Genomic DNA, 12818 nt, shown 5'->3' with positions numbered 1-12818 from the left:
CCCAGGCCCAGAGTTCAGGCCCCACGACTGGACCCCCCCCCCAAAAAAAAAGAAACATGGACAATTGGCAATGTTACTGTTCAGAGAAGAGTAGAGCAAATCTCTCCCCAGCATTTGAGGAGCATTTATGTTGAAGATAAATATTTTTTGGAATCTTCCTTGCTCCTTGTGCTTACATTTTGAGATTTGATACTTCCCTTCACCACCATGGTTTTGAAGTTACTAAGATAGGCCCAGATCATTTTTCAGGGCTTACGTGAATTGAAGCCTCCGTCCACCTGGGGCTGAGCTGCAAGGCTGGAGAAGAATGCTCTGGAGGAACAGGCTGAAATGAAAATAAGACCTTTAACTGGTGTTACGGGGATGAGAAATGGGCAATCTGCATCACAGGGTGTGGTAGGTGAGAATGGTAATTAGCAAAATCTTTTTTTTTCTTTGCCGGTCATGGGGCTTGAACTCTGAGCCTGTACACTATTATCCCTCAGCTCTTCAGCTCAAGGTGAGCGCTATACTACTGGAAACACAGCTCCACCTCTGGTTTTCTGGTGGTTAATTGGAGATAAGAGTCTGGAAGCCAGGCGCCAGTGGCTCATGCCTGTAATCCTCCCTACTCAGGAGGCTGAGATCTGAGGATCTCGGTTCAAAGCCAGCCAGGGCAGGAAAGTCCATGAGACACTGATTAGTGCAGCACAATAAATTTGAATTTTGCTGGGATCCTGCTAACCTGCACCTTAGCCAGCATTCTAATCATTTCCTCAGACTTGTTAGGTAGCACTGTATTGATGTACAACACATCCTACTTATGGCAGGAGGTGTATACTTGCCCACTCAGCTGTTCCAAATTGTAGAATGTAGAGAGAACAGCAGATGGATCTTGTTCTTGGTCTTCTAACTTGCAAAGACATAATCCTACTGATAATTACTCATTATGCATGGCGAGAGATTTCTGTTAAAAGCAAACTCTCAGCAAGGTTAATCTCTAATAGTTGGTGTTATAACTAATCATTACCTCTTGCACAATTTGTTTTTAAGGCTTATACATTTCTACTACTTGTGTGTGTGTGTGTGTGCCTATGCTGGTACCAGTGCTTGAATCTAGAGCTCTTGCGCTGTTATACTCTTGCTTGGCATTTTTTGCTCAATGCTGGCACTTTACCACTTGAACCATATCTCCATTTCCAGATTTTTTGCTGGTTAATTGGAAATAAGACTTTTCTGCCTGGGCTGGCTTTGAACTTCAATCCTCAGGTCTCAGCCTCCTAAGTAGGATTACAGGCATGAGCTACCAGTGCCCAGCTCAGACTACTTTTATATAGCAAACTAAAAGCCTAGGTTTTTTTATGCTTAATTATTTATACCTTATTTTAAAATAAGTCAACTGTTCTAACCTTGAGTCATGTTTATCAGTACTATATGCAAACTCACCTTTACTAGCATGTTAAATCTCCCTAGATGTCATTTCTATTTCTGAAGCCTCACCAACTAGAACCCAGGACAAGTAACACAACTTTAGAAAAAAATTGTTTTTTGTTTTTGTCAGTTGTGGGGCTGAACTCTGGGCCTGGGCGCTGTCCCTCAGCTCTTCAGCTCAAGGCTAGCGCTCTACCACTTGAGCCACAGCGCCACTTCTAGCTTTTTTCTTTTTGCTTATATGGTGCTGAGGAATTGAACTCAGGGCCTCAGGCATGCAAGGCAAGCGCTCTACCACTGAGCCACCTTCCCAGCCCCCAGAAAAAAAATTAAAGGTACTGTATCCTCAGTGTTTGGTGCCATCTTTGGAAATTTGACATAATAAATATGGGAATCTATTAATTCTATGATATTGAAAGTGCCCTTTACTGGTTGCGTGGTAAACAACTGCAAAATGCATGCATGTCCTTGGGAAACTAAGTGTAGTCTTGGCTTTTTGGAAAAGAATTTCTGGCTTTCTGTGCTCATGGGGAGAGGCTGTGGCTACCTTGTTAGTATCATAGTGTATGCCTGACTTTAATTTCAGCCTCTATCCCTAATAGGCATCTTTAGCAAGATATTCCTTTTGGTCCTGCTTTGGTGTGTGTGTGTGTGTGTGTGTGTGTGTGTGTGTGTTGAGACTTAAACTCAGGGCCTGAGCACTATCACTTAGCTTTTTTGCTCAAGGCTGGTGCTCTGCCTCTTGAACAACACCTTCACTCTTAGGTTTTTGTTGGTTAATTTGGATATAATACTCTCTCAAGCCAGTGTCAGTAGCTTACACCTGTGATCTAGCTACTTAGGAGAGATTTGAGGATTGAAATTTGAAGCCAGACTTGGAAGGAAAGTCTGTGACTGTAACTCAAGTGATAATGCATTAGTCTTGGGCAAAAGCAGCTCAGGGACAGCACCCAGGCCCTGAGTTCAAGTTCCAGGAGGCCACTCCCCCACACAAAGTCTCTCAGATTTGTCTGCCTGTCGTGGCTTTAAACTAGAATCCTCAGCTCTCAGCCTCCTGAGTAGCTAGGATTATAGAATTGAACCAGCTACCTGTCTGATGGACTATAACATACTTGTTCCTGTCATGAAACATCTATTTCATAAATTTGTTAAACAATTTCTTTTGTGCTATAGTTCTAAAAACACCATGAAAATGGTTAGGCAAGCCTTCCAAATTGTAAATCTAACTCACCATGCAAACTTAATAGCCCAGGGCTGCCTTTTTACCTTCCCAGCCTCCCCATGTCCTTCACTGTGTACAGCCTCACAGCAGGGTTTGGTGACAGCCAGACACAGATGAGAGTCTACTGGAAAGTATACACTGAATCATTCTGGATATAAATAAGGTGAATTATTCATATGGCTTTCAAAGCATCTTGGGGAATAGAAGTACTATTTTTGATAGTGATTGTGGGGACTAAACTCAATATAAAACTTCTAACAGGGGCTGGGAAGGTGGCTCAGTGGTAGAGTGCTTGCCTTGCATGCATGAGGCCCTGGGTTCGATTCCTCAGCACCACATAAGAAAAAAGAAAAAAGCCGGAAGTGGCACTGTGGCTCAAATGGTAGAGCGCTAGCCTTGAGCTGAAGAGCTGAGGGACAGCACCCAGTACCAGAGTTCAGGCCCATGACCGGACCCCCCCCAAAAAAATAACAAATTCTAACATTCTGCAAAGAATGTTGACTTTGGAAGTGTGTGTGTGTGTGTGTGTGTGTGTGTGTGTGTCAATTAAACAGAATAACAACTGTGTTTTGGTGCCCTTCACAAGTGAGGTTCCCACTGCCTTTATTTCTCACTTATTGCCCACTCAATTAGGCAAGATGAGGTTGGAAAGGATAAAGGAGTGGGACACTGGCGGCTCATACCTATAATCCTAAGTACTCAAGAGGCTGAGATCTGAGGATGTCAATTCAAAGCCAGCCTGAGCAGACAAAGCATTGGAGAGACTCTTATCTCTAACAAGCAAAAGGAGTGGAGGTGTGGCTCAAGTGTAGAGCAACAGTCTTGGGCCTAAAAAGCCAAGTGTGAACACAAATCTTGTTCAAGCCCCAGTACCAGCAACCCTCCAAAAAAAGTTAAAAACAATTACCAACTAGATAAAAATTAGTAAACTAGCTAAAAATTAATGGATACTAAAAGTTTATTGGATGTTAAAATATATACTATATACTGTATAATACATAGCAGAAAGAAAAGTAAGCAAGTGAATTTTTTAACCTAAAAGGACTAAAATTGGGCTGGGAAGGTGGCTCAGTGGTAGAGTGCTTGCCTCGCATGCATGAGGCCCTAGGTTCGATTCATCAGCACCACATACGTAGAAGTGGCACTGTGAGTCAAGTGATAGAGGACTAGCCTTGAGCTGAAGAGCTGAGGGTCAGTTCCCAGGCCAAGTTCAGGCCCCAAGACCAACACAAGAACAACAACAACAAAAAAAAGACTAAAATTGTACATTGTAATAGTTGGCTCTCCTGGCTGGTAGATGGTCCTGAATTTGTATAAGCACAAGGAGCTTCCGGATATGTCAGATTGGAAGTAAATATACAAAGTAACATTCATGATTTTAGGGGAAAGTACTAGGAAGATCACAAACCGGATGAAAGACTGGATGAACAAAGCAAGACTTTTCCTTCTTTTTTTTTTTCAACCATTTTGTTATGTTTGTGGTAGAATATACTGAGCATCAAATGTAGTTACAAAGTAATTCAGCTATCACCATTATTCATTTGCTTCATGTCATTCCAGCAAAAATTCTGTACCTTTTTATGAAGCAGCTAAAACCTTATCTGCTTAGTCCTTTTTTTCTTTTTTGTCTGTTTCAAACTTTATTTAATTTTTATGCAGGTCCTGGGGTGGTGTGGAGGCCTAGGTGGTGTGGAGCTGTGGTTCAAGCTAGCACTCTACCATTTGAACCACAGCTCCACTTTCAGCTTTTTTCATAGTGGGAGATAAAAGTCTCACTTAGATAGTCTCACTGAATTTCCTGTTTAGGTGATTCTCAGATCTCAGTAGTGAGGATTATGGGTGTTAGCTACTAGTGTCCAGTTTATTTCAAACTTTTGAGAGATTTCTATAGTTATTGTTAGTTGTTTTGTTCTGTTAGGCAGCTATGCTTTCTTTTTACTATTAAGATTCCAGTCTTTAGTAATATATGTTTCTTACTTTCTCCCATTTCCCTATAGTCCCTCTCTCTTCTCCTTGCTGGGGATGGAACCTAAGGTCATGTGAATGCTATGTACATGCTTCAGTACTGATCTACACTCTCAATCACTTGTGATAGCTATTGCGGTTTTGTTGTTTGTTAGGTACAGGGTCTCTCTAGGTACACCAGGCTGGCCTAGAATTCAAGATCCTCCTTTCTCTGCTTCCTGAGTGCTATATATTTCAACTATTAGAAAGCCATTTGTGGGGAGAATGATAGAAAGGTGACATTGATCAGGGTGCATTACACTCATAAATTGAGATGCTGAATTGTAAAGCTAATTTGCATAACTACTTAAAGGTAATCTTTTTGCGCTGGGAATGTGGCTTAGTGGCAGAGTGCTTGCCTAGCATACACAAAGCCGAGTTCAATTCCTCAGTACCATGTAAACAGAAAAAAGCTGGAAGTGGCGCTGTGGTCAAGTCGTAGAGTACTAGCCGTGAACAAAAGAAGTTGAGGGACAGTGCCCAGGCCCTGAGTTCAAGCCCAGGACTAGCAAAAAAAAAAAAAAAAAAAGTCATGGGGCTTGAACCCAGGGCCTGGGTACTGTCCTTGGGCTTCTTTTGCTCATGGCTAGCACTCTACGACTTGACCATAGTGCCACTTCCAGCTTTTTTCTGTTTACATGGTATTGAGGAATTGAACCCAGAGCTTCATGTATGCTAGGCAAACACTGTCATTGAGCCACATTTCTAGTCTTAAAGATAATTCAAAAAAAATTTTTTTTTTCGGGTCCGGTCATGGGGCCTAAACTCTGGGCTTGGGCACTGTCCCTCAGTTCTTCAGCTCAAGGCTAGTGCTCTACCACTTGAGCCACAGCGCCACTTCCGGCTTTTTTCTTTTTGCTTATGTGGTGCTGGGAATTGAACCCAGGGCTTCAGGCATGCAAGGCAAGCGCTCTACCACTGAGCCACCTTCCCAGCCCCTCAAAAAAATTTTTTTAAGCCATTTGCTTTATCAGTTCCTAGACATTTTCCAAAAGGGTTTCTATGTTTTGGAAGTCGAAATAACAGTCAAGTGGAATATTATTAAAAAGATAAATAATAAAAAGTGGACTATTATTATCATTTCTGGTCCTAGGGCTTGCAGAGCCGGGCTCTGTCCCTGAGCCTCTCTGTGTGCTCTACTACTTAAGCCACAGTGCTACCTCTGGCTTTTTCTGTTTATGTGGTACTGAGGAATTGAACACAGGGCTTCATGTATGCTAGGCAAGCACTCTACCACTAAGCACATTCCTAGCCCAAAAGTGGAATATTATTGGGATGATTAAGTAACCAGAAATGGCTCATCTCTTTCATCTTCAAAGAGAAAGCCTTGATTCTGAACTTGTTTTCTTTTAAAGAAAAGGTTCCTTAATACTGTCATAATCTGAGTAGATTTCAGGAATATTGTTGCAATCTTCTAAAATGCAGTTTGGAACAAAGCAAGGTTTACCTATGCAGTATTTAATGTTTCTTGGAGTTCATATGATAGTTCAATGTTTAATATCCAAGATTCTTGTTTACAGGTGCTGGATTTCACTATCATAGACTTCACATCTGAAACCGATGAAATTCCAGATATTATACCTTGGGAAGAGGAGGATGAAACAAATCATTCACATACTGATGGCTTCATCCTCTCAGGGAAAAATGTTGAATAAGTGCCACAAGAAAATGCTCCTATTTGGGGCATGATGGTACACAAGATTTTGAGGTCAGCCTGGGCTACATAGTGAGGCCTTGTCTCAAACAGAGACTTCTTTTGGTTGAATATGCAATTTGTACTACATTAAACTTCTTGTTTGCTCTTGCATTTATCCCTTTGAATTTGGGGAATGTTAATCTAATTTTTGGCTACCTGATCCCAGTTGCAATGAAACTGGTTGATCTGAGCTTTTGTAATCTTTTCTGCTATATATAATTTTATATAATTCTTCAAAGTTTACTTGTTGAAATGCCTAGAATTAAACTGGATGAATCTTGGATCAGAGGTTTTATCTTTTAAAAACTTGTTTTTAGGGATGGGAAGGGGAGATGGGAGAGAATGAAAAGGTGACATTGTTAAGCAGCATTGTATTCATAAACTAGCTTATGAAATTTTAAGTCCTGTGTACAACTACTTAATAATAATAATTTAAAAAACTGGTTATTTGTTGTCTTATTTTTCAGGAGCTATTTGTTTCTTTATTCCTTTCTTCCTTTTTTTTTTACATTTTATTAATCTTTCATTTATGTGTTTCCAAGGAATCAAGTTCAGGGCCTCATGCAAGGTAGGCAAACACTCTACTACTAAGCCACATTTCTAGTCCCTTTCTGTTCCTTTTGGTAACAACATGTTTATGTCTTTGGAAGTTTCAGTCTGCTGGCCAAGGTTATTTGTTTTCCTTTAGCCAAAGGGTGGCCATGTGGCTAAACAGAATCAGGTGAACTTACTTAATTTCTTGGTGTCTCAATTTTATTTTCTGCAAAATAAGAATAGTTATTAGGGGGCTGGGAATGTGGCTTAGTGGTAGAGTGCTTGCCTAGCATGGATGAAACCCTGGGTTCAATTCCTCAGTACCACAGAAACAGAAAAAGGCGGAAGTGGCGCTGTGGCTCAAGTGAAAGTGATAGAGGGCTAGCTAGCTTTGAGCAAAAGAAGCTCAGGGAAAGTGCGTGGACCCTGAGTTCAATACCAAGGACTGGCAAAAAAAAAAAAAAGAGGGCTGGGAAGGTGGCTCAGTGGTAGAGTGCTTGCCTTGCATGCATGAGGCCCTGGGTTTGATTCCTCAGCACCACATAAGCAAAAAGAAAAAAGCCGGAAGTGGCACTGTGGCTCAAGTGGTAGAGCTCTAGCCTTGAGCTGAAGAGCTAAGGGACAGCGCCCAGGCCCGGAGTTCAGGCCCACGACCGACCAAAAAAAAAAAAAAGAAAAGAAATTGAGGTTTTCCCAAGGTTTCGCCAAAATAAATTTGACAGAGACGAAGGAGCTGGAAAGCTTATGATATATTTAAGTCATAATGTTACAGGAGTAAAAGACATTACAGATGCAATAGAAACAGACACTCAACTATGATTTCAACGATAGTTTTAACTCAGTAAATTACTTTATTAGTCAGTCTGCTTTATTTTTTGCCAGTCTGCTTTATTTATACAGTTATTTAAGCAAAAGTTTAACTTGGTGTATTTTTCACTTTGTCTTTTCTCCTCACAACTTTCCCATATGAGGAAACTCAGGAACATATTTTCAGTTCCAGGCAAGGTCACTCTTTATATACGGGAGTGTGGAATACTCTGGACAGCAAGAGATAAGAGTGAAGGAATATTCTTTTTTCTTTTTGCCAGTCCTGGGGCTTGAATTCAGGGCCTGGGCACTGTCCCTGAGCTTCTTTTGCCCATGCCTAACACTCTGCCACTTGAGCCACAGTGCACTTTCTGGCTTTTTCTGTTTATGTGGTACTGAGGAATCGAACCCAGGGTTTCCTGCATGCTAGACAAGCACTCTACCACTAAGCCATATTCCTTGCCCAGAGAAGAGATATTCAGACAGCAAGAGATTAAAGCCTGAAATGTTGGGAAATAAACGAACTAAAGGTCATCGTGTGATACAAAGCCCAGATTTTTGGGTCACTCAAAGTTCATGATGATTCAAATGAGTTACTAGGTCCCTGAATCTCTGTCTCACACCCACCCCCACACCCCCACTCCCACACCCATACCTTCTCTCTTCTCCCCACCCCCCCATACTCTGTTAGCGAGATGAGCTCTCTTCCCATAGCTTAGTGCACTCCTTCCCCTCTCCACAGTTTGGCATGCTCCTTTCCTAGGCAACAGAGGCACATTTTGCAAAGGCAGTAAATAATCAGCCTCCAAAGCCCTCTACCTTAGGATAGCACTTCTCTCGGGCAGCTACTACCATATGCGGCAACAGGAGCCCCTTAGAGTAACTTTCAGGTCTGGGCAGTTGCAGGACCCTTACCTACTATTTGAACAGCAACCATAAATACTAGTCTGCCATGATGAAGCCCCTGGCCCACACATCCACACCAGGGGCTCCACCTCCTAGGCCCATCTAGCCCCTCCTAGACCTCCTAAGTTATATAGGTCACCTCAGACAATAGCTGGTGCTTCTTCTCACTTCTCCCTTGTGAGAAGGGGTCTTGCTGGCCCCTTTCCCAGCAAAAAAACTTTCTTTTTTCTCTGTACCCAGATGTCTGCGTGGTTCTCTGACAAAGTCTAGCAATCTATCACACACACACTCATGAATTCAGTGATTTAAAAATAATTTCAAGATTCAATCTCTCATACATTATTTTTTTTGACTACTGCTCTACCACTTAATCCTTAGCTCCATTTCCACCTTCTACCTTTTTGGTGGTTAATGGAAGAGTCTCAAGGACTTTTCCTACTTAGGCTAGCTTTGAACTGAGATTCTCAGATTTTAGTCTCCTGAGTAGATAGGATTACAGGCATTTGCTACTGGCACCTAGCTAGGACTACAGCTTTTGAGGTAGTAGCTCATTGCAGTCCTAATTTGCCTGGAAAAATGAGTCAACTTTTACTTCCTTTTTTTCTCAAACTCTGCTCTCATTATTTCTAATTTAGCATTGAGTCCTCGGGATGGAATTTCTGGTATCACAGAAAGAAAAGGATTAGACATTGTCATGACCTAAGAACTAGAATAAGATTTAGGACTGAGCTAGAAAGGTAGGAATAGAGGCTGAACTCCAGCTTAAGGTGGTGTTGTAGTAATTGATAATGAAAAGGTTTATGCTTAGGTACCAGAATGTAGGTGGCTGAGATGGAATGGAAGATAAAATTATTGGAGAATTAGTCAGTTAACTGAGAAGCCAGGGCATTGAAAACGTCAAGTACATTATCACCAAAAACTCTGGGAACAATGTTGGAGGGGATTAAGAATTAACTATTAGAACAAGATCATAGATCTGGAGGGTCTTTTGTTTGTTTGTTTTGTTTTCAGGCCTGGGGAATGAGCCCAGGGCTAGTAGAGCTTCATTCCAGCCCTTTTGTTCTGTATTTTGTTTCCAAGGTAGGGCTTTACTAATTTAGCAGAGAACTGAGTCAAACTGTACACTCTTCTGCCTCCAACTCCCACATAGGTCTGAGCCATACACTTTGCTAAAAGTTTTTTTTTCCTCTCCAGGACTGGAAACAGAACTGTGCCTCATGCATGTTAAGCAGGTGCTTTTCCTATGAGCTACATCCTCCACATGATTTGGAGATCTTATAAATGACCTCCACATGAAGAGTGACAGGTTATAGTGTTAGCATAGGCATCTAAGAATGAAAGACCCTAGTCCCCTAGGAAACTTTCGTCAACGGGAGGGCGCCCCAGAAAACTCAGACTCCAGGCCGGGAGATGCAATAAACAAGAGGAGTTTAACGTTTGCGCAAACGGACTCTCTGTCCCGAGCAGACAGGGAGCCCTGAGCAGCGGTTACAAGCCTTCTTTTAAAGGCAAAAACCACAAGATTAACGCATAACACAAAGCATCCCATGATTGGTCCATTTAAAGGTCACCATATACACCAACAATCACTTTGCCACGCGGGAAATTTTGTAACACTCTTTGTAAAATGACTGGCCCATGGTTGGTCTAAGGGGGGTTTACATGGTTACAGGCCTATGATTGGTTGACATTTGGCTTAGCTTGTGGTCTTGCCAGGTGGTCGTTATCTCAAGGTCCTGTCTGGGGAATTTCTAAATGGGAACTGAGGAACTCGTACTGTCTGTTCTTTATCTACGACCACTGACCTTGTCCTGGGGCCGGCATCTGGTCCCTGAAACTTCTTTTCTGGGAAGGGAAGGGTCAGTGCCAGCGTAAGCAAGTTTACAGAAGCAGAATCAGCAGTTAGCAAATTGTAAAATGGACGCAGCCCTAATTTTTCTAATTCTTCAAGAAGACAGGACCACGCGCAGAGGAAATACAGGTGCTCCTCCCCCATTTCATTTCCTAAGAGTCCATATGGCCCACATCCATGAGAAACAAAACAAAACAATGGTACATACCTGGACCAGTTACTAAACTAATGGTCTTACTTTCTGATGGAGTTCCCTCCATATATCAAGGATAATTCAGGAAGGAAAAAAAGTGACTGCCCTTATCCCTCCTTTCCCTCTCTCCCTCCTCTACTCTCTCTCTCTTTTCCATCTCCTCTATTAATTTTAATCACATTTCTAACATGCAGGTTAGAATTAAGTTTTGATGGTAGGCTAAAAGTTTACAGTCAATTTTCTGCAGTTACAACACTGATAACACAAAAGGTGGGTAGCTTCATTCTTTGTGTTTTTCTTTACTGGAGTAATACAAATATTAGGAAGATTTATTCAGGCCTCAAACTAATTTACCATAAATATTTTTTAAATTATTGCACATACTTTTTTTCATTAATGTGACCCAATCCATCCATCTATCTCTCTTTCTCGTTCTCCCTTCCTTCCTTTTCTTCCTTTCTTTTCTTCCTTGTTTCTTTTCTTTTTTTCTTTTTGTCTAGTCCTGGGGATTGTACTCAGGGCCTGGGCACTATCCCTGAGCTTCTTTTGCTCAAGGCTAGTACTCTATCACTTGAGCCACAGCACCACTTCCGTTTTTTTCAGTTTATGTAGTACGGGGGAATTGAACCAGGGGCTTCTCTACCACTAAGCCACATTCCCAGCCCCTGCCTTTAATCTTTCACAAGCTCAAACTTCCCACACCCTGGCAGCTACTGTTCAGTTGTCAAACCATTTGGGAGGGCCTCAATATCTACTATCTGATTGGTTACTAGGACCCTAATCCCCAGACAGCTGTCACTCTGAGTCCTTATCCAACTGCCTGCCTGACCTCTTCGAATATGTACTGTAGTTCAGCTTTGTGGATCACTCCAGGCTATCTTTCTCCTCTTGCTGAATCCTTTATTGCACCTGGGAGCAGCATCCTAACCTTAGTTGGTGCAATCTAAGAACTGAGGGAAATCCGGAGAACTCCATTGGCCAGAAACAGCAGCACAAACTTGAAAGGAACTGATGGTCTTAGTAAGCTGGGAGTCGATGACTGCCATACTTGTCAACATGAAGACAGTAGGATACCTACCCCGCTTCTGTTGTAAAAGAGTGTGGAAAAGAGCATAGCCATCGCGGGAGAGTGCTTCAAGGGTGCTTAGAAGTGCCAGATTTGAGGTAGAACATGATGAAAGGGACATCCAGCATTTGAGTGTGCAGAAACTTTGCTAATGCTACAACTGAGGTTCAGAAGTCCGGTGGCTCGTTCAAGGTCATACACCTAGTACTTACCTCCCTACAGCAGGCTACTGTACTCCATCTGCAACTTTTGTCTGACTTGACTCACGCGCACAAAATGCCACAGCAGACGTTAAGAATTGGGAACTTCAAGCCGGGCGCTGGTGGCTCACGCCTGTAATCCTAGCTACTCAGGAGGCTGAGATCTGAGGATCACGGTTCAAAGCCAGCCCCGGCAGGAGAGACCATGAGACTCCTATCTCCAATAAACCACCAGAAAACCGGAAGTGGCGCTGTAGCTCAAGTGGTAGAGCGCTCGCCTTGAGCTGAAGAGCTGAGGGACAGCGCCCAGGCCCAGAGTTCAAGCCCCACAACCGACAAAAAAAAAAAAAAATTGGGAACTTCTAAGCCGTAGGGCCTCGGTAGGTAGGATAACATCGAACCCTAGGGGAAAGTTCCTGGCCGCGCAGTGCACCATGGACCTTGTAGTTTTACACCATAGGGTATGACCGGAAGCAACGGACAACGGCGCACTGCATGGCGGGAAAAACAGTTCTCAGGCCTGCGCAGGCGCACACCGCTCTTCCTGAAGCGCGGGAGTCTTGTTTGCGGCCGCTTCCGCTGGGTTCCTTGAGGCGTCTCGGCGTTTAGACTCCGCTTTCTCGAACTATTTGGATCGTTCGAGGCGTAATGGCACCGGGCGAGCAAGCATCCGGCGGTGTCCCCGGAGGGGCCGCCACGAACCCAGGCCGCTTGTAGGGAGGAGAGGTCTTTGACGGCCGTCGCCGTGGCGGGCGGCCTGCGCCGGCTTTCTCGGAAGTCCCAGCCCCTGCCGAGAGGATGAGTTCGGGCCCCGCCACTTCTTTCAAGAAGCGGCACCTCTGGATGTACCTGCAGGCCCTGGGCTTTGATCCGGGCCTGGCCACTGCCGCCTCCGGAAAGATTGTGTCGCACACGCACCTCGGAGTGT

General features: G+C 43.2%; 1 protein-coding gene across 1 annotated transcript in view; it reads left to right on the top strand.

Annotated features, from left to right (window-relative positions):
• The first annotated feature begins 12458 nt into the window (after window positions 1-12458).
• Haus6 (HAUS augmin-like complex, subunit 6) overlaps window positions 12459-12818 on the top strand; it is a 46638-nt gene continuing 46278 nt past the window's right edge. Inside the window, 1 exon segment of the mRNA XM_013020761.1 lies at window positions 12459-12816. Within this exon segment, the coding sequence (XP_012876215.1) occupies window positions 12689-12816 (128 nt within the window). The 5' untranslated portion in view covers window positions 12459-12688.

Source organism: Dipodomys ordii, unplaced genomic scaffold (genome assembly GCF_000151885.1).
Source record: "Dipodomys ordii isolate 6190 unplaced genomic scaffold, Dord_2.0 Scaffold53, whole genome shotgun sequence".
In the NCBI taxonomy this organism is placed as follows: domain Eukaryota; kingdom Metazoa; phylum Chordata; class Mammalia; order Rodentia; family Heteromyidae; genus Dipodomys; species Dipodomys ordii.
The sequence above is the reverse complement of the archived record's forward strand: the minus strand, read 5'-3'. Positions and strand labels throughout refer to the sequence as shown.